Genomic DNA, 20,665 nt, shown 5'->3' on the forward strand with positions numbered 1-20,665 from the left:
AAAGTTGCACGAATCACTGTGTTGTGCAATATCGTCAACAGAAGGCGCTAGTGTGAAACGTCAAACACATGGAAAAACGATGCGCGCGCCTCTGGTTGTGAAAGCCATAACTATGAAAATTTAAAATGATCGTTAAAAGCGTGGTCGATGGAAATTTCGCAAGTGTTACGTCTGTTTGTCTGTGATCTTTCTATGCGTTTGACGTTTCACACTAGCGCCTTCTGTTGACGATATGGCATAACACAGTGATTCGTGCAACTTTTCCACCAGGTGATGGTAGTGTGAACTGGGCGATGGATTTCCATGAAAATCGTTCAAGGTGTTACGTCTGTTTGTCTGTGGTTGTGGTTTTCACAATCAGGAGCGCGCGCATCATCTTTCCACAGACAAACAGACGTAACACCTTGAACGATTTTCATGGAAATGCATCGCCCAGTTCACACTACCATCACCTGGTAGAAAAGTTGCACGAATCACTGTGTTGTGCAATATCGTCAACAGAAGGCGCTAGTGTGAAACGTCAAACACATGGAAAAACGATGCGCGCGCCTCTGGTTGTGAAAGCCATAACTATGAAAATTTAAAATGATCGTTAAAAGCGTGGTCGATGGAAATTTCGCAAGTGTTACGTCTGTTTGTCTGTGATCTTTCTATGCGTTTGACGTTTCACACTAGCGCCTTCTGTTGACGATATGGCATAACACAGTGATTCGTGCAACTTTTCCACCAGGTGATGGTAGTGTGAACTGGGCGATGCATTTCCATGAAAATCGTTCATGGTGTTACGTCTGTTTGCCTATGCCACAACTATGAAGATTGAAAATGGTCCCTAAAAACGTGGTCGATGGAAATTTTTGCAAATGTTACGTCTGTTTGTCTGTGGAAAAACGTTTTGCATGGCTCTGGTTGTGAAAGCCACAACTATACAGATCTAAAAAGATCGGTAATAGCGTGGTCGATGGAAATTTTACAAGTGTTACGTCTGTTTGTCCTAAAAATCTTCGTTCTCTGCGGCTTCAATTTGCATAGATTTTGACCACTGCTGCTCTCACCGTGTGCTCAAAATTCAAACACGCCATCTAGTTTGCATTCGACGAAAACAGCTTTCTGCATTATCGACTTGTACTGCACTTTCGAGCTGGGAACCCTTCCTCAGAAGTGTCACTGCTGTCAGTCTTTTTTGTTTTTGCTTCTCTTCTCAATGAGAGTCTAATGAAGGTGTGGAAGAGACACTTCGTGTGCGTGAGATCCGTGTTTGGTGCAAACCATGTCACTACTACAAGCAAAGCGAGCTCCCATAAGAACGCGTGTCAAATAGTGACGTCACTATTTGTGTTTACATTTTTCTTTGCTTACTAATACATAGCCATCTCTTCTTCTTCCCCACCTGTAATATACTCTCATTGTTCTCTTCTCCTTCGTATGTTTTCAACTGTGTGAGTGCGTGCGGTCGAAAATTTTTCCGAAAAAAAAGTTTCTTGCGCGGTGCCGTGTGCTGTGCCAAGACGGGAAGTTTAATTCTAATTTTAACGCTGAAAATTGCTTTAGAAGTGAATCGCTACGGTAGACATCGGTGTAACTAACTTTCGGGCATGTGAATTTGGTGAAATTTAGTGATTTGGCTGGATAGCTAGGGCAAAAACGTCGATTAATGTTTGAACTTGGTCATTGTACAGAAGTGCGGCAACCCAGCCATGAGATAGTGCATCTTGGACTAGTGTTGGTGTGTTTTGCGGTGCATTCTACACAATAACAAGGTTTGTTTTGTTTGGATGTATTTTGTCAAGTGCTGCCAGTAGTCAAATATGTTTCCATTATATTCTGCGATTTTATGAATGAATGAATATTAAAATATTAGTAAATTGTATCTATCATCTGGTCTCAGTCGACGGCCGGCTTATTTCCAGGCAAGGAACAGGAAAATTCCCGCATTTGAGAATATTGGGAGCTGTTCATTTATTGCGCAATGGAATTTTCCCGATTTTGTAATTATTTTTTGATGCAAACCTAAATATTTTGGAATTACGTTGATTTCCCAGGCTTTCTCCGCCTGTATTGCATTAATTTGTATGTACTGTGATGCAAGCACGATGTTATAACTATATACTACATATCAGGCCAAACATTTCAATCAATTGGCTTCTTTAGCGGTATTGAGATAAGTCCATATTCATAATCTGCATGCAAAACTGAGCCGAAATCCAAATTTTCATGAATTTTGATGCCCGGGAACCTATTTAAAAATCAGTTTGAAGTTTGTATGGGAGCGATTTGTCGAATCACCCCTCGTCGCATTTTGTACTGGGTGGAGCTGTCAAGCAGTTGGCCAGCTGTCAAAAGGTGATTTCGAAAAATCTCTTTGAAATCGATTTTACGTACCAAAATGAAGTTCTAAAAATCTGAAAAAAATCAAGGTGGTTCAGAAAAAGGTGCTCTTTCATATAAAATCAAAAAATCAATACATTTTTCTTAATTTAAAAACCCAATTTTCAATAGGTCCTATCTGCATTTGAGAGGCTCTCTTTGTTCACTGATTGATTGATTGATTTGTCTTATTAAGAGACTTTCAGCCCTCTCTTTCAATTATTGCAATGTAATGGTAAATTTTTCAACTATTTTTGCAGTACAAATCAAGAGACGATTGTTTTGACCATCGTTCAATGCAAGGAGACAATTATAATACCAATAAACAGCTGAGATATTAACGAAAGAGAGGGAAACCGAAGAGAACCTGTGTTCTGCAGATAGGACCTTTAGACATGTTTGGCCTGATATGATAGAGAATTTTAAAAACTATATAAAATAATTGTTACCTAAATAACTATTAGTTAAACAACAAGTTAGTGAATTTAAACAGAATATTTTACAGCAACCTACAGTCATGATTTTTAATAATTGCCCAATTTCGCGGTTTCCAGCGACTGTGACTCAGAAAAAGGTGGTGGAATTGAATGTCAAAAAAAAAAATAACTTAAACATTAAATACCGTAATTTTAGATTTTGTTGTATATTAACATTTGCATCCTCATTTCGCACTTCTAGCTAAAATTATAGAATTTCCAATCTTACTTCCAGGTGCCAACACTGGCAACACTGTATCGGGTGTGCAACTCTCCGGAACGGACCTCCAAAAGGGAGGACAAGAAAACTCCACTTTTTCCGTACCAGACTGTGGTGAACGAGCAAAGTGACAGACAGAGAGTCGTAGAAAACAACAATGGCAGCCATCGTGGAGCATTTTTCATGCTCATAACATTGTTTTTCTCGTGCGTGAATGCCCGGAAACATAACTTTTAATCCGTACCGTGCGTGCTAAGTGATCTGCGGTTCCAAGTGTGCTGTAGTGCAGTGTGAGCCCCAGGCAGCAGCCATGGATTTTGACGAAGATTCCTCCAACACCAGGGAGGCATCCTGCACTCCACCGCTGCCGACGACGGATTTGACACCGAACGAGATTATGAAATTTGGTCCGGGTGGTGAGGACGACTTGCCTACTCCGGAGAGAGTTGCTTCCCCGGAGACGGTTCCGGAAGCGGCAGCGGATATACCTACGGTGGAAGAAGTAGCCGTTTCCAAGCAACCAGAATCGAAGGACGACCAGCAACAACAGCAGCAGCAAGGTGTCGTCACTTTGGAAGCAGACAAAAATGGCGAACTAAAAATCTCGATTGAGAAAGATAGTGCTACGTCTAATTCGCCCGTGTCCTCTTCGAAGGGGCCAAGGGCTGAGGAGGAGATTGGTGAGAAAAAATCTTCTAGGAAGCCCGGAGACGCTGCGGAAGAGGTGAAACAAACTGAAAGTGAGTACCTTATTTTGGATGTTTAATGGTTCATTACGAAATTGTTCTGTGTGTCGAGGTCAGATTCAGAATGTTATATTGGGAAATCTATGGGTTTGAAATCGTCAGAAATTTAGAGAAGAGTTTCAAATTTGAATTTTGTCTTATTGATTGTAAAATAAGACAAAATTCAATTCAAATTTGAAACTCTTCTCTAAATTTCATAAAACAATTTAGAAGTTAAGAAATTACGAAAAATAATAGCCTCCATACAATAATTATTATCAATGCAGAGATGCTGAACATAAAATCAAACGATGTGACTCAAAACATAGTCAAATTTTGACTAACAGTTAACTTGGATTATATGTCTCTTCGACATAATAATTCTCAACTAATGTCGTGTGGGGCTTCTTTTTACACTTTTTAGTGATTTTCCAACTTCATGACATAACTCCCAGAGTGAATGGATTTTCACAATATTTACACATAATAATCCTGGGTGTGTATGTAAGATGTATGCAAAATTTGAACTAAATCCATCAATAAACAAAAAAGTTGTTCATACATACATGATTCGCGCACGAATCGGATGAACTGTAGAAACAATGTTTACAGAGCAAATGTTCTGATACCTATGATATATTTTTTTATTCGACGTTTTTTGCATCTTGACAAGCAATAAAGGGTCTGCTTGAAAAACAATTTCAACCAAACGAAAGGGAAAATATATTGCTTCATAACAGACCCAAAGACATCAAACAGATTTGAACCATATTTTGAATTCAAAAAATCCATACTCAAAAGTGTCCAAAGTAGCCCCGCATTTCAAAAGTAGCTCCGCATGACGGTACAATTCCCGAGCAGGAAATGAGAACAAACCTATAACAAATTCAACACGAATGTTGTTGTTTTTCGGCTAACCAACCGAAATGGTATGTTAGACATACGTTATGCCTGAAGTTCATAGGCACAAAATGTGTTGAAAAATGGGCAAATTGAGTGGAAAAATTGCGAAAAAATCCACGTAGTTCTGGTGGGACTTGAACCCACGTCTCCCCAAGTTCGCTAGAAAGGGCGCGTTAACCAACTTCGCCACAGAACAAGTAACAACTCTTTGAAGTAGAAAGCCAACCTGAATTCAACGCCCACCTCACCCTACGTCCTTTCCTCGCAATTTACCATCTCCTTCGGTCCTTAGATGTCCACTTCGTAGGCACGCTCAGAACTTGGGGGAGACGTGGGTTCAAACCCCACCAGAACTACGTGGATTTTTTCGCAATTTTTCCACTCAATTTGTCCATTTTTCAATACATTTTGTGCCTATGAACTTCAGGCATTACGTATGTCTATAACAAATTGATAACTAGATTTGTTATTCTGTAATTCTGTAATCTCAACGCACCCTCTGGCCCCGATCTGGCCGATCTGCGCTTTAACCCCCGCTGAGCGATACGTCTACCGGACGGAGTACGACGATGTTACAAACTCTGGAATCAATGAAAAGTGAGTTTCTAATAACGTTGGTCTAGCCGACTAGAACCTACAGCTACGGCACAAATATCCGATCCTTAAGGGAGGGGGCGCTGTTTACCGTGGAGGGCCCATATTCTGCGCACCTACGACTTTTTCAATTTCAATCAGCTGTAACAAATTCCATATCGAACCGATTTGGCTGAATTTTTGACCGCACATAGTTATTAGCTTTGTAAATAAGGGAAAAATATAATTCTTATACAAATCACTCAATTTATATGTAAAATCATGAAAATTCTAAAGTGTGTCTTTGTTCCTAATTCTGCGCACCCTTTTTTGGAATGTTCCTTATTCTGCGCACTAATGTTCCTAATTCTGCGCACATGGGAAAAACTCTAAAAAGATAACATATTGTAATGAGTACATGATACATAGTTTAAATTCAATTGAATTCTTGATTTTCAACTTTTATATGACATTACGACCATATTGGAACTTTGCATGTCCCCAACATTGATACTACCTACTTTGATTACTAAGCAAAGGGAATTTCAATCATAATACACAAAAGGATTTTGTAGCTAGCATTATCAATACTACTACGTAAAGTTTTTTAATTATCCACATTTGCACATATTAGTATAATTTACTTTCATTTCTAAAGGCATTTATAAACTTTTTCGCCATGACAAGGTGGCACAATCTTTGTTTGCAAACTGAGACTTCTTTCTTGTCTAACTCCAGGGTTTCCATTGTTTAAGAAAATTCCATGTAAACTCACATCATACATCGCATTTGACGAATGCTTGCATGAAAACATAAAATTTCCCCCGAGGTTGATAGCAAATGTTTAAAATAAGTGGTTAGTCCGGTCGAACTAGCAGATCAAAAATGCAAGAATCGCAAATTAGCCTTTGAAGCTTATAAACTAACTTGTTGAGACGTAATTACATTGACCGGATTGCTAGAAACATAGTATATCCTAGTTATAACTATGGTGACATTTATATGATGTTTGTTTATTAATTATATGTTAAAAACAATAGAAGTACATTTTAAAAACTTAGTGTTGAAATGTCTGCGCAGATTTAGGACCACTATTTAATACCGATTCCTAATTCTGCGCACCTAAGAAGAACAAGAAGATTGAGAAACGAAGAAGAAAACTCAATTGTTTTTTGCCGATTCTGATTCCTCGAAGACAGCAGTACAGGATGCGCATGGAAAACAGACATTCTCTTCATTATTTATGTCGCAAAATGCTTCAGCTCATGAGGCAACTTTTTAGCAGCTTCGCTAACGAACACAGATTTCAGGCAATTTCCAGTACTTGCAACATCATTTTATTTTTTTTACAAAATAATGGTCGTTGATTTGAAAAAAATTTCTTCACAAACTTTTTCATTACTATTGAAACAATATTCAAAAAATATATTTGAAGCTAATATTGATCAAGCGTCCGTGATTTTGTGGTATATTCGCGAAAGTGCGCCGAATTAGGGCCGGTCACGGTACTCCGTTGATAAAACGATTGATTAGTTACGCGCTACTGTTTCTAGATCAATGGCGTTCTGCAATATTATAATTATTTGAGAATCTACTTATCATAATTCGTTCTGATAACCAAGTTATTATAAGCCAAGCAACCTGCACTGAAAAGTCACAGATTGACCAATCTATCAAAGATGAGCTTGTAGTACTCGCACTAATAGAACTAAGCTCGTTTTATTAGTTTGAAGCTTTTGTAAGCTTTAAGTTTAGTTTTCTAGTAGTTATCATCAAATCCTGCCCTGCTAGAACGCTAGCCAACTTGTTATTGTCAAAAACGAATTTAATTATAAAGGTGAAGTGCTTTTGCCAGACTAGAAACAGCAGATGCGGTTCGCCAAGAGGTGATCCACTAATCAATTATGTAAAACTATTAGTCGGACAAGACATTTGAATTCTAGCAAGTATTTATACTACTACCGATGGAGAAAGGAAGTGATACTTAAAAGAACTAGTTCGATTGTGGATGATCTCTTGCAGCTGTAAAAAGGTCTGATTAATATTATTTGGTTTGACCCTTTCCTTCCCACGACTGGTATGATTATTGGTTGTCTGAACATGCATTGCTACTTTTGGTCTGAATTGAACCAGATTAGTTTAAATTAGTTTTGAAGCAAATTAATTGATAGTAAACTTAATTTCATTACTTATCCACAATTTTTATCGTAATTTAATTGTTTTAAAATTCAAATGTTGATGATGCAATCAGCACGCCCTTGTGTAATTTAAGTAAACTTTCTTATCTTTAATGAATCAATGTACACTGAAGTTTTTTTTTTACGACGGTAATGGTACCGGGTAAAAAAACCGCGTTATTTCAAAACTCGTCGTAAAATAAACCGCGTTGTTTAAAAAAAACGTCGTAAAAAAGTCAAGTCACGTTAGATGTAATCCTGACTATTTTGCGCGTGTTTTTGAAAAAACTCGTTTTTTTACGACGGATTTTGAAATAACGCGTTTTTTATGATGTTTTTTGAAATAACGTGTTTTTTTCTACGCAGTACCGCGTAAAAAAAACTTCAGTGTAAATAGCTCCGGAGCTACCGCGGGAAAGAGAGGGTCATTAAAATTAGTTAGTATACTCAAGTGCTATGGACGGCGTTTCCAACGTGAAGTTATCGATGGTTCCATTGGGTTGATACGAACAGATCGTACTCATTGTCTTCAGAACTCAGTCATCTGCGAATGTAGTAGATAGAACAAAAGATGGATCGCTCATATCCGCCGGCCCAGCAGCATTAGTAAATAGTTACAAACGTTGTGTTAAAGGTCTACTAAACATACTTTCGAATCGTTTAGATCCTATGTTCACACTGTTACTCCCAACCTTCTTTCAGAGTGAAACAAGTTGCTGGATCTGGATCGGTAATTATCACTCTGGGTAACTCTTCCATAATTATCATTGAAAACTAATTTTCTAAAAATAAAAGTCTCACCCTACTACTTGCATGCATTGATTTTGTAATTATTAATTACAGATGTGAAATCAAATTTCATTTTCTAAATTTGTATTTTGTGTGAGAACATACTAGAAACGGTGTATGTGTTTGCTATCAGTGAAAACTCTAAACTGTTACCAAAAAGGAACTTCGATTTTTTTGATAATGCATACCACAGCCAAAGCTTCGAAATGTAATATACATTTTTTAGTCGTATTGATAGAAAATTACATTACTTAAGTACATTACTTAAGTTCTATACTTAAAATCTGGCAACAATACAAGGGAGCAGAAACGGGTCTGTGTCATTTGGCATAAAGTCATTTGGCATAAGGCCGTTTGGCATAAGGTCACTTGGCATAAAGACATTTGGCATAATGGACACTTGGCATAATAAAGAAGGGTGCATTTCGATTATGCCAAATGTCCATTATGCCAAATGACCGTTATGCCAAATGTCTTTATGCCAAGTGACCTTATGCCAAACGACCTTATGCCAAATGACTTTATGCCAAATGTCCCGCTTCCAGCAGAAACATCACATTTTGTATTATCGTTACACACTTAACCCTTTCTTTCCCACAAGGTTTTTTGACATTTAAAAATAGATAAAATGGTTTCTGAAAAAATCACCAGAACAAAAGATGTATAGTTTTACTCCAAAATATCGTTAGAAATGAAAAATTTGATTTTTTGGGTGGATCACCTGTGATCCATTGGGAAGATGGATGCACTGAATTCACATATATAAATTTTGTTTTTTATTTGTATATTGTTTTTTTTTTTAACTATATATTTATAAATCGTCTATTACATCTTTAATTTATCTCGAGATTCTTAACTAGCCCTTCTGTAGTAAAACTTAATGAAACTTGTCGGACTTCTTGCAGTTATCATAAGTAGTTATTCGGACATGATTCGCTTCAAATCTATGGATTCTCTCCTCGTACCATATAAACCCTCCTGGATTCATCTACGACTTTTTGCCGGCGCTAAATAGATTACATTATGTGAAATAATGACATTTTTACATGAAACCCTATTAATAATGGAAAATATCTTGAATGTAAACAAACATGCTAACAACGAACAGGTTAGATCAAGAAGGTTAAAAATGTCGTTATGTTCCCAATGGATCACTGATGATCCACATGTTTGTTCATAAAATTAGTGTTTTATCGTCAACTTGTTTGTGAAACGGTATTTTATTGTGCTAATATACATACTGTAGGGCATGCTAGTATTTTTTTCCGTTGAAAATAATGTTTATGTTTCGGAATATTGAATATTCAAATATTGTTTGAATTAAAATATAAAAAAATACCGACTTTCGCCTAATCATTTAGCTCCAGAACAAAAACGAGCAGAGAAATTTCGACCAAACTTGGCATAATAGTTCATTAAACATATACAAACATCTGACGAAAAAATGGGAATGATCTAACTTATCTAGTATTTGTATGAACAGTGCAAAGTAGTGGATCACCTGTGCTACCATGGGAAAGAAAGGGTTAATTTGAAAAGCTGGGATCTCATCATTTTCTTAAACTTTCGCCGAGATCCGCACAGCCGAGCGCTCAGCAAACAACAACATAACCGAGATCTCAGCAACTTTGACAGTTCATTACTGAGGTTCGGCAACTGTTTTGCTGAGATTCAGCCAACAGATGCAGTTTTAATTGAGATATCAGTTTTTGAGTATGCTGAGTAGTAGGCTGTGCGCGGAAAGCCGAGCCCGCGAATTATTTTTTAAGTGTGTATATTCAATACAATTTACAGTGTACTTGGACTTATAAAAAACATGTGGTTCGATCGGCTATACCCTAGCTCATGTTTATTTTTTTTTTGTTCTATTCCTCAGAGTCGTCAAATCAATCAGAAAAACTTCAGAAGTCGCCCACAGGGGATAAAACGGACAAAAAGTCAGATAAAAAGAAAGATTCCGACCGACCCAAAAGGGACAAAGGCAAAGATCGCGAACAGAGTCACAGTAAAGACAGAGACAAAGAAAATGCGAAGGAAAAAGCAAAGGACAAGGTGAAAGACAAGGACAAGGAAAAAGTTAAAAAATCCAAACAAAAAGACGATGACAGGGATCAACCAAAAGACCGGAAGGACAAGGAAAGGAAGGCATCGGAGAAGCGAAAAGATCGCAAAAACCGTAGTCGTTCCAGGGAAGATCGTAGGAAACGTGACGAATCAAAAGCAGAGCTGTTGCGGAGCAAAGTGGCTACTGTTAGGAAAAATAGTGAAGATCGATTCAAATCCAATCGAAACCGAAGATCGCGGTCCAAGGAACGCAACAACCAGCTGAGAAGTTTTACTCCTCCAAGTGGAAAGAATCGCAATTTGGATCGCTCAAAGAGCTTGTCACGCCAGTTTTCCGATGAGCGAGTTAAACTGAATCGAATGGAGTCTAGAGATCGAATGTCGGCCATACGTTCAAAGGAAAGCATCGCGAGCACAAGTCGCGATCGTTTTGGTTCCCATCACAGTATGAATGACACCACAACGACGATCCAGAAGCGTAACGAACAATCACCAATAGCTCTGTCCGCGATCAAGCACACGATCAGCCCTCCGGTGATAACTTGGCGACAGAAGATTTTCTCCAAGACACCTCCACTAGTTCGTCCAGCTCCGATAACTCCTGCGATTGCGGCACTGCAGGCCTACGATGATGACTCGTCACAAACGGATGATGAACTAACGTCTAAGAAGAAAATCGCATCAATAGCCCAGGATAAATCCAAGAAAAATAAAAGCGCAGTTGAGAAGAGCAAGAGCAAAAGCAAGGACAAAGAAAAAAGTGTGAAAAAATCAAAGGATAGCTCGTCTCGCAAAAAGAAATCCAAAGAAAAGCGAAAAACGGACAAGAAACGAAAGAAATCTCCAGAGGCAAAGAAGAAAAAGAAGAAGTCAAAGAAGCCGGAAGAGGTTCCCGCTGAAGAAACTTTAACTAAGGATACGACAGATACCGAGTTGGATGTTTCGTTGCCAGAAGACGAGTTTAATGAGGAGGAAGAGGAAATAATCAAGAGAATTAAGTTGGAACAGCTGGACGAAAGAGATGAACTACAATTCAATCAAATTGAAATAGATTATAGTATTGTAAAGCAGGAACCTTTAACAGACGAGGAAAAGGACAAGGAGAAGGATGTGCCTGTTGCCGATACGTCAGAAGCGATAATTCCAGAAGCGGTAACACCAGAAGCTGTTCCGGAAGAAAATGCCGCCAATCCCGATGAGGTTAACAGTCCTCCGGCGGAGCAGAAAGATCCGGTACCATCGGTACCGCGGTTAAAATTCAGCTGTTCATTCTTGAATGATTTGAGTAACCTGGATAAACCGGAATTAGTTGATCGCAATCGCAAGGAAACCGATTCTCCTGATACCGATGACTATGCTTCCAATTGGGAAAATGACGAGTTTAGCAGCCCACTGGTAACCATCAGTAAAACATTAATCGAAGCTCCTCCGAAGGATGAAAGTAAGAAAGTGACTACGATCGAAGAAGACTCCAAACGAGTAAGGCTGGCACCGAAAAGTATCCACGAGCAGATTATTCCATTGGACGATTTATTGAACATACAAAGTAGACTGCAGAGTATGAAATCACAAATGGAACAAACAGGAACACTGGAATCTATCGCCAAGGTAGGAGAAAACAAGACGCCACCGACCGCTAAAGAGGTTGTACCGGAAAAGCTTGCCAGCGAATACGAGAATTTTATACAATTGTTGGATCCTCCTAAGAATGATGTCGTAGAACCGGAAAATGCTGCGAAACCTGATGCTGACAGTAAAGAAGCAAAAAAGAAAAAGAAATCTGGCGAGCGAAGGTCTTCCTCCAGTACGACTACCAGCACAACTTCAACGGATAGCTCCAGTTCCAGTTCCGATTCCAGCTCATCCAGTTCTTCAAGCTCCAGTTCCAGTTCATCGGACTCATCAACGGACAGTTCCAACGAAGAAACGACCAGCATCAAGAAGAAAAAGAAGAAAATAGTGCTTGTGAAGAGAAAGAAGAAAACACTCCCGAAACCAATTGTATCATTTGAAGAGATAGAAAAGTTGGCCAGTGAACTTGTAGAGCCGGATGATAATGACAGCAACACTGTTACAGAACTGCCATCCGCACCGGAGGTCACAGTTCCAGCCGCGTCACAAGAAGTTACACCTCCTAAGGTCCCTCGGCTAGTCCTACCGGATCATCTGCTACCGAAGATAAAAACGCCATCCATCCCGTTGACGACGCCCCCGAAAATCTACAGCATCCGAGATGATTCCTTGGTGGAACCAATCAGCAGCCAAGAATCATTCACCAGTGCTATTCAGCCTCTAACGCTCGAACGTGATTTACCATTCAAACTAAAACTACAGAACAAGACCAAAATTATTCCCGGGATGACAACATCTGCCTTGTTGGGACCGGAAGACGAAGAAGATGCATCCGTGAAGAAAGAAGAGATCAAAGAAGACCATTCCCAGAAGCCATCTCAACCTCGGAAAGAAAAAAGTCGTCCGAAAGAAGATGTTCGAGAAACAAAACGTTCTCGAGAACGAAAACCTAACGATAACCACAATTCGGAGCGTGGTCGAGATAGAAGTGCACCGCCGAAGAAACGACGATCCAAAGATCGCATGAGCAAATCCAAGGAACGGAGTCCCATCCACCGGAGGCGTCTTTCTCAAGACAGGACCAGAGACCGAGAACGCCGAAGGGAACGATCGCATCCTTTGCGATCGCCACCTCCACCATCACGAAGAAATCGAAGTCCACCACCTCCTTCGTCCAGGCGAAGACGATCGCGCTCCCGGTCCCGGAGTGTCAGTCCTGCACTGCAACGGAGGCCGCCGAGTCCACCAGCAGAACGAAGCCCACGGAGACGTTCCCGGTCACCTTACTATCAGCGGCCTCCATCTCCCAAGGAGAAACCACCCACGGAGAATCAAATCGATGTGGTCACTAGTTCCGGTACCGGAACGTTTACCTCACCTAAGGATCAATCACCTGTGGCCGGATACAAGAAAAGCATTGCCGATTCCACCATCAGCGATGCCGAGTTGGAAAACCAGAAACGAAAAATTACCGCTTACAGTGAAAGCTCTGCCTACAACAATGTGTATTCCAAGACGTATGGATTTTACGATCCCCAGGACATGGTCCTCGAAGGGCCAGAGGAGGGCGGTTCTCCGAAACGGATATCGTTGGACGATAGAATCAACATAGTCTTAGGGATCAATGGTACCGAAGTGCCCAAACAAATTCAAACTACGTCTCAACAACCTCCTGCTGAAAATTACGGAGATTATCAGCCGATTCAAACGATAAGCCATGACACGCGGCAGCAACCGCCGCCACCTCAACAGTATCCAGTTCAATACCCTGGATCTATCAACTCCCCAATGTTACATCCACCTCCTCCCCAACAACACTACCCAACCAACTACCCCCAGGAATACCATCATATTCCGCCTGGGCCACCTACAGGTCCGCCTGGGTATCCGTACGGCCATGGACCACGACCACATTTCGGCCCAGGGCCACGTGGACCACAGCAAAATTGGCCTTCTCAACCACAACCCATTCCTTCGCATGTCAATCTCTATCCAAACGAATTGTATCACCATAATCCAAACATCCCACCTCCTCCACAAATGCATCCGGTCGATCCAGCAAAAACCCACGTCAAACAGGTAGGTAACGTGTTGGAGATCGTTCCGGCCATCGTCCCACCTCCTGCTCCGCATTCAGTCAAACCTACTCCCCCACCACCACCGACGCCAGTGGAACCACCTCCTCCTCCTGCCGTAGTTCCACTCCATAATTTCCTTCCCGTTCAACAGCCCCCTTCGGTTGTCACTCCTATTACTATACCGCCGCCACCACCTGCTTCTTTTATCCTTGTAACCCCAAAGATCCTTACGGCCGAAGAACTGAAACTCCGTCACGAACGAAGACTCGAACTGAAGAAGAAAATCCGCATCGAACGGGAAAAGAAGCGTATGGAGAAGAAAATGCGGAAGGAAAAACTCAAAATGGAAGTCAAGAGGCTGCTGTCGGAAACTGCCACGATGGCCAACGCATCCTCATCCGAAGAAGAGTTCGCTGCCGTCAAACATCAGGATTTGGTCTCGTCGTTGAACCGAAACTACGACCGGAGTATACTGCGGACTAAAACTGGTTCATGGTGAGTTAAGCATTTTCCTCTATTTGTTCTCGACATCCCTTCAATGATTTTCTTACTTTCGTTTAGCGTGGCCAGGAAAAAAGTCCTGTTTGCCGATGGCGTGGCACCTGGCGATGAATCCTCGTCGTCCGGCGCCGAAGCGCTTCGGTCCCCAGCCAAGATAGCCGCCTCCAAGACTCGCAAGAAATTACGCCGGAAACGAACGCTGAAGGCCACCGGAAGAAAGCGGCTGATCGATCGGTTGAAGTTGCCGGTGAGTTTCGATGCAATAAATTTCAGGTTTTTTTCTTGTTACCTTCAAAAAATTAATGCATATTGATAGCAAAACTCATGAGAATTGGGAAGAACCAGCCATTTATAAACTCACAACCAAGTACCTATATCTTTGTTATGTAATACTACTATTTTTATTTTCCTATTACAGGACATCAACCTCGAAGAACAAGAACAGGTGGATCCGGAGCTGGAGAGCATGCCGCCGCCTCCCCCTCCGCCCGGTTCACCGCCTCCAGAGCTGTCCCAACCTCGCTGCATCAATCCGCCTCCGGTGCAAATGATCGATTTACGCGATGTCCCCCCAATGCTGCCATTTCGTTCTTCTAGTGGCAGTTCTACACCTTCGGGTACGCCTTCTTCTGGTGGCGCTAGCATGCCGCCTTCTGCGTATTCTCCTGCATCAACACCATCAAACGGTGGCAATAATACTACTATTAATCCGAATCACAATATGAACAGTCACGGCGGACCACCCCCGCCACCACCCTCCGGTGCATCCGGCGTCAGTCCCAGTATGTACCGGCCTGTGCCGATGCCTCCGAACATACCACCACCTCATATGCGGTCGCATCATCACCAGCACAGCCATCATTTTCATCCACTGCCATCGCATCTGCATCAGCCTCCTCCGCCTCCGCTGCCATCCGGTATGGCTCCAGGTGGACACATGAAGAAACCGCGCCGGGACGGATACCGCAGTGGGCCCCATCCACCGCCAATGGACCAGTCGCCACATCCGATCGAAACGATTGGAACTTCCGGGCCTTCTTCGCGGCACCCCATGTATGAGTCGTTGCATTGAAAGGTTTGTGATTTGGAGGGAGCGAGTTCATCTGAAGATAATTTCACAAAACAACTAGCAAACTCAACAATAGTAATATATAATTTAGATTTTAAGGGCATTCAAAAATTTTATCCAATTTAACATTGGATCTTACAAGAACAGATAATATTCAATAAATCTATGCATAGTAATATGTATTGCAATTATTTTGAACTATCCATTTGCGTGAAATGTTATATTTACGCTTATAGAAACAAATTCAAACTTAAGAACAGCTACCCATATGTCGTCTTGTGTTGAACATACCTAGTTTAAGCTTAGAATGGATTTTATGTAAAGTCTTGAAAATAAATTAAAGAAATGTTATCTTCTGTAGAACAATAAGAAGCGAATCTTTTTTCAGAAAGAAATTTCTCATTTTCTTCCCTGGGCTTGGATTATATCTTCCAGGAAGCTTTGAATTAAGACATGTTTTTTACCCTTCTTACACCCGTAAGAAGGGTATAAAAACCGCTCGAAAACCCGACTTTCGATCCGAGGCCCGCAGGGCCGAGTCTCTTATACCAATCAACTCAGCTCGACGAACTGAGCAAATGTCTGTGCGTGTGTATGTGTGTGTGCGTATTAGGGTGGCCCACACTTATATGAAAAAGACAAATTTCGAAAAATGCCAAGTCTTACCTCCTAAATCAGTTGCTTTGGACTCCCAGAAGCAACGTTCAAAATTTGAGCAAATTTGAAGGTTTTTTTTGTACATTTTTCCTTATTCGTTAATTTTCAATGTTTTGGCCCTAATGTGTTATATATATTTTTCTGGTTTATGTCACTGCTGTAAGGTATACCCAAATCTCAGTAATAGATAGTAAGTGTTCATTGTACGTTGTAGGTATGTTAAAGATAAAAGCAAATAAATAATAATAATAATTATTGATATTATTCCTTTACATGTATTGGAAAAATAACATAAAGTTTATGCTCACTTTACCTAGGGTATAACTTTTTTCACAGACGTTGAATCACTTTGCGGTCTTCGACAAAGTTGTTTGGTGTATAGTCACCTACAATAATACCGAAGGGTTTGATGATTGAACGCTTACAGCGCCACCTAGCGGCAAAATTCGAAAACTTAAAATTTCTGCGTACATTTGGCCAATTTTTCCCATACAAACTTCAAGCGCTTTGAGCGCCCCCTTAGGCTCAATTGATTTTGCTCAAATTTTGAACGTAGCTTCTGGGAGTCCAAAACAACTGATTTAGGAGGTAAGACTTGGCATTTTCCGAAATTTTTGTTTTTCATATAAGTGTGGGCCACCTTAGTGCGTATGTTACAAAAAAAAGTCACGCACGTTTCTCAGCCGTCTGATATCCGATTTGCAAATGAAAGCAACAACATCCTAGTAGAACCCTATTGAATTTTATTACGATCGGACATTTGGTTACCGAGATATCTTTCGAAGAGTACTTTGAAGTAATATAGGTTAGCTTTTTGAGAGATTTTTGGCATTCAGCATATTGATGAATATCTCAGCCGTCTGTCAACCGATTTGAGTTCTCTTAGCAGCAAATGAAAGCTACAACATCCTAGTAGAACGCTCTGAAATTGTATTGGACATTTGGTTACAGAGATATCTTTCGAAGAGTACTTAGGATTTATACAACTAAACTTTTTGAGATTTTTGACCAAGTGTATCATAATAAATATCTCAGTCGTCTGTCAATCGAATTTGGTTCTCGTGGCACCAAATGAAAGCTATAACATCCTAGTAGAACCCTATACAATTTTATTAGGATTAGACATTTTTTTATCGAGATATCTTTCAAAGAGTACTTGGGAATAATATACGGTTTACCTTTTGAGAGTTTTTTTTTGTGGCCTCTTGTTTCCATTGTTTGGCCATGTTTGATCGGAAAATACTTTACATATCAATGTTACAATTTATAAAGAAATTTGCAATAGTTTTTAGTAACTTAATGTTTCTACTACATAGTATTAATTGCAAGTCCGGAAATGCTCCTTCACTGACGATCTCTGTCCAGACGATCCGCCTCCAATTCCCGTAGATATTGCAGAAGAGAAGATGTTCAGGTGACGCTGGGGCCTCTCCACAAGGACAAGTATCATCCTCAACGTTGTTATTCCGCTTGAGATGTGACGGTAATCTGGAGTGATTGCTTATCAGCTTTGATAGTAATACGATTTCCCTCCGCGAGAAACCCAGGTCCTTAAACCAAGCTTGTGTTGATACAGTGGGAATTATGCTGTGGCAAAATCTGCCTTTAGTTCCCCCATTCCACGCTGATTGCCACACGTTGATAGATCTTGTGCGCGTTGGGTACACAGTGTCCAAACAGGTAAATCGGTAGTAGTATTTCCCACCCGATTGACATGCTTCTTTCGCTGCAACGTCCACAGCTTCGTTTAGCTCGATGTTTTGATGAGAAGGTACCCAAAGGAACATAATATTTGACCCTTTTTCTTCAATGGCCATTACTAGCTTTTTGATTTCAAACCACACCTCAGGAGTGTAGGAAGTGATTTCGATGTTGGAGAGAAACTCTACACACTAAGAACAGCTCGGTATTTTTCCGATGTTTTTACTGAGTTCTCAACAGCAGATTTAACTCGGTACGCTCGGTTGTTTCTTTTGCAGATATTCTGTAAATGTGTTACCGAGCTCAGCTAACAAACTGTCAAAAGTTGCTGATGCACGGTAAATATCGTTACTGGTGAACGGTAAATACGATTACCGAGTGTACCGAAATAAATCTGTGTTTAGTGGGTTGAGCCAGTCTAAGTAGGGATTCACGTTCTTTTGGGATTGTTCAGATTAAAGATTGCGTTTTTAATTGATTTTGAGCCAGCGACCGTTCGAGAACCCCTGAGGTGGGAAGACTCAATGAGCCATTTTACGAGACGTTTCGAATCAGCTGATCGCTCATTTCATGAATGAAAATTTGACAGGAGGTTGCGCCCAAGCCCGTGAGTGTTAATATCAATATCAACACTGTTGTCGTTTCGTAAAATAGACTATATTAGTCGGGCAAAATTAAAATTGACCGGTGGTCTCTCGTACCCCGAGAGTGGCGCATAAGCCATCGGTTTAGTTCAAAAACCTCGAGCAGATTCGCCGAACGGTTACAGAATATTTTGGACGACTTCATTGGCTCTTAAGGATGGATTCGCCGATAATTTGAAGTGTACCGTTTTGTCGACCGGAACTACTTTTCGTCTCAAGTCCAGTTCAAACTCGAAACACGGCAGCACTTCGAATGTTTCCAACTTCCGTTCGGTGTAGGACGTGTATTGTAGGATGCTACGACGTAGCCAGGTTGGATTTGGCTAAATTACTTAAGGCTAGGATATCATCGGTGGTTTACTGCCTGTTTTCGTGCGCTGTGGCGTAGTCACTGACCAAGGTCGAGTGCATATCTTGAGTAGTTAGTTCGGGAAAGAGCGCATTTGCTCGCCCTCGATTTGCATGGGTCCAGGAATAGGGTTCACAATTCCATGTTGCCTTGGAATATCCGCGCCCATAGTCGCGTTGCTTTTGGGTAAAACCCGGGATGATATGCCATGCAAACGCCCGAACACTACGAGGTGCCAAGAAGACCTTTATTTGACAGATTTACAGGATTACGTAACACTCTGGACCTCAAGGATCGGTAATTCGCCTCACTCCATTCATATTCACTCCTCTTTGCTGAAGCGAATCGAGAAAGATGCAGCAAACGGATCGTCGTGATCAAACACGCAACCCCATCACCAGTGGGAAGCGATGAGCCAGCTGCTTGACATGAATATTCGTTGCCATTCGTCGCAATTTGGATCGCAAGCGAATGAATGAATGGCGAATGGTGAAGAATGCTGGTGAGCGATCGAAGCGGCTATTATCATAAGTAGAAGAGAATTTCTGCATGTATTGCATACATTTTTACTGTATTGTTGCTGAAATGCTAGATTAGCAAAGAAAATAATTCAATAACATCAAAAATTCGTATGCACAATATCAATCGCATCACTCACGAATCGCATTCGCTTGCGATGCGAATGTGGACGAATGAGTAATTTCCAAGTGTGGCTTCCCACTGTTCGCCGGAGTTTGCTGTCGTCGCTGACAAGCATACACACGAACTAAAGCGACAACCGTTCGCTGCTGACTGTCTTCGAATGTGGAAGAAGATGAAAGTTGGAAATCAGGAATCCTGCTGGACCTGATCGATTTTTGCTGTTGCAGCTACCGCCAGTACACCATCCAGGGCTTGTGACTTCGTTGCTTCCTCCTCGAGTGTTTTTGTGACTTAAACTCCTTGTAACTGGTGTAGTTCATAGCTGATTAACTGCTTTCGCCTTTTTGCATGCTGGTCTTTGGAGCCTCCCTACTCGCCATCGGTTTTCGGGGTCCCAATCTCCCGTGCCCTCTGCAGGCTTCTGCTCCATGTCCTTGTCGCTTTGCATGCTGGTATTTGGAGCCTCCCTACTCGCCATCGGTTTTCGAACCCCACGTTGGGCGCCAATATTGGGTTTCCTCAAAACAAATAAAGAAAAGAGCCAAAATTCAACTAGAAAGCATTTTGTATTTCTTCCCCCTTCCACATCACACGCCCCTGGGGCTCCTCTACTTTTCTTCCTATCAACCTAATTGGTTGGCCAAACCCTTCTAACCTCTCCTGACTATGAGCGCTTGCACGCTGACGTCACCACTGTCTCCTTCTCTTTCTTTCCTTCGGCGTCGGTCCATAAAGCCGTCCTTGCCCTCAAAACAATTTTGAGGGCAATGTTTACAAATCGTATGAGAATTCGATGAGGTTATGTTTTTGATGCAAGCCTCTATAACATCACGATCACGATCTTATCTTTGTTGCATGCGCGCGCATGCTCAGAACGTACTCACAGGGGTCTTCGCTGCCGGAACCGTTGTCGCCGACTGGCGTCCACCAGTCGCTGGATTTTGCCACGAGGAGCGTCTTGCCCCGCGATCCCGCCTTCGTTGGGGCTCGCCGTCGTCTGATGCTGTTGCTGAATCGGTGCACGGACCGACCGGCGCTACTTTTCCTCGTGATGACGGAAAGTTTCTTGCCGCGCCTGACTTCCGAGCCTTTCTCGTACTCTCGAAGAGATAGGCGGTGGAAACTCGCGTGGATGCCAACGGTCCCCTAGTTGTCGCACGA

The 20,665-nt window shown here is 41.4% G+C and overlaps 1 protein-coding gene across 3 annotated transcripts; it reads left to right on the forward strand.

Annotated features, from left to right (window-relative positions):
• The first annotated feature begins 1,462 nt into the window (after positions 1–1,462).
• On the forward strand, positions 1,463–15,883 carry LOC109413137 (myb-like protein X). 3 transcript variants are annotated; one of them, XM_062842288.1, is made up of 6 exons: positions 1,463–1,757; positions 3,076–3,800; positions 10,104–13,942; positions 14,165–14,436; positions 14,503–14,689; positions 14,861–15,883. In XM_062842288.1, exons 2-6 carry the CDS (start codon positions 3,371–3,373, stop codon positions 15,512–15,514), a joined length of 5,382 nt encoding a protein of 1,793 aa, XP_062698272.1. In that variant the 5' UTR covers positions 1,463–1,757; positions 3,076–3,370; the 3' UTR covers positions 15,515–15,883. The 3 variants fall into 3 exon arrangements, with proteins under 3 accessions (XP_062698272.1, XP_062698271.1, XP_019542404.3); XM_062842287.1 differs by having other exon boundaries at positions 3,076–3,102; positions 3,135–3,800; positions 10,104–14,436; XM_019686859.3 differs by having other exon boundaries at positions 10,104–14,436.
• The last annotated feature ends 4,782 nt before the right edge of the window (positions 15,884–20,665 follow it).

This window comes from Aedes albopictus, chromosome 3 (genome assembly GCF_035046485.1).
Source record: "Aedes albopictus strain Foshan chromosome 3, AalbF5, whole genome shotgun sequence".
NCBI classification, from domain to species: domain Eukaryota; kingdom Metazoa; phylum Arthropoda; class Insecta; order Diptera; family Culicidae; genus Aedes; species Aedes albopictus.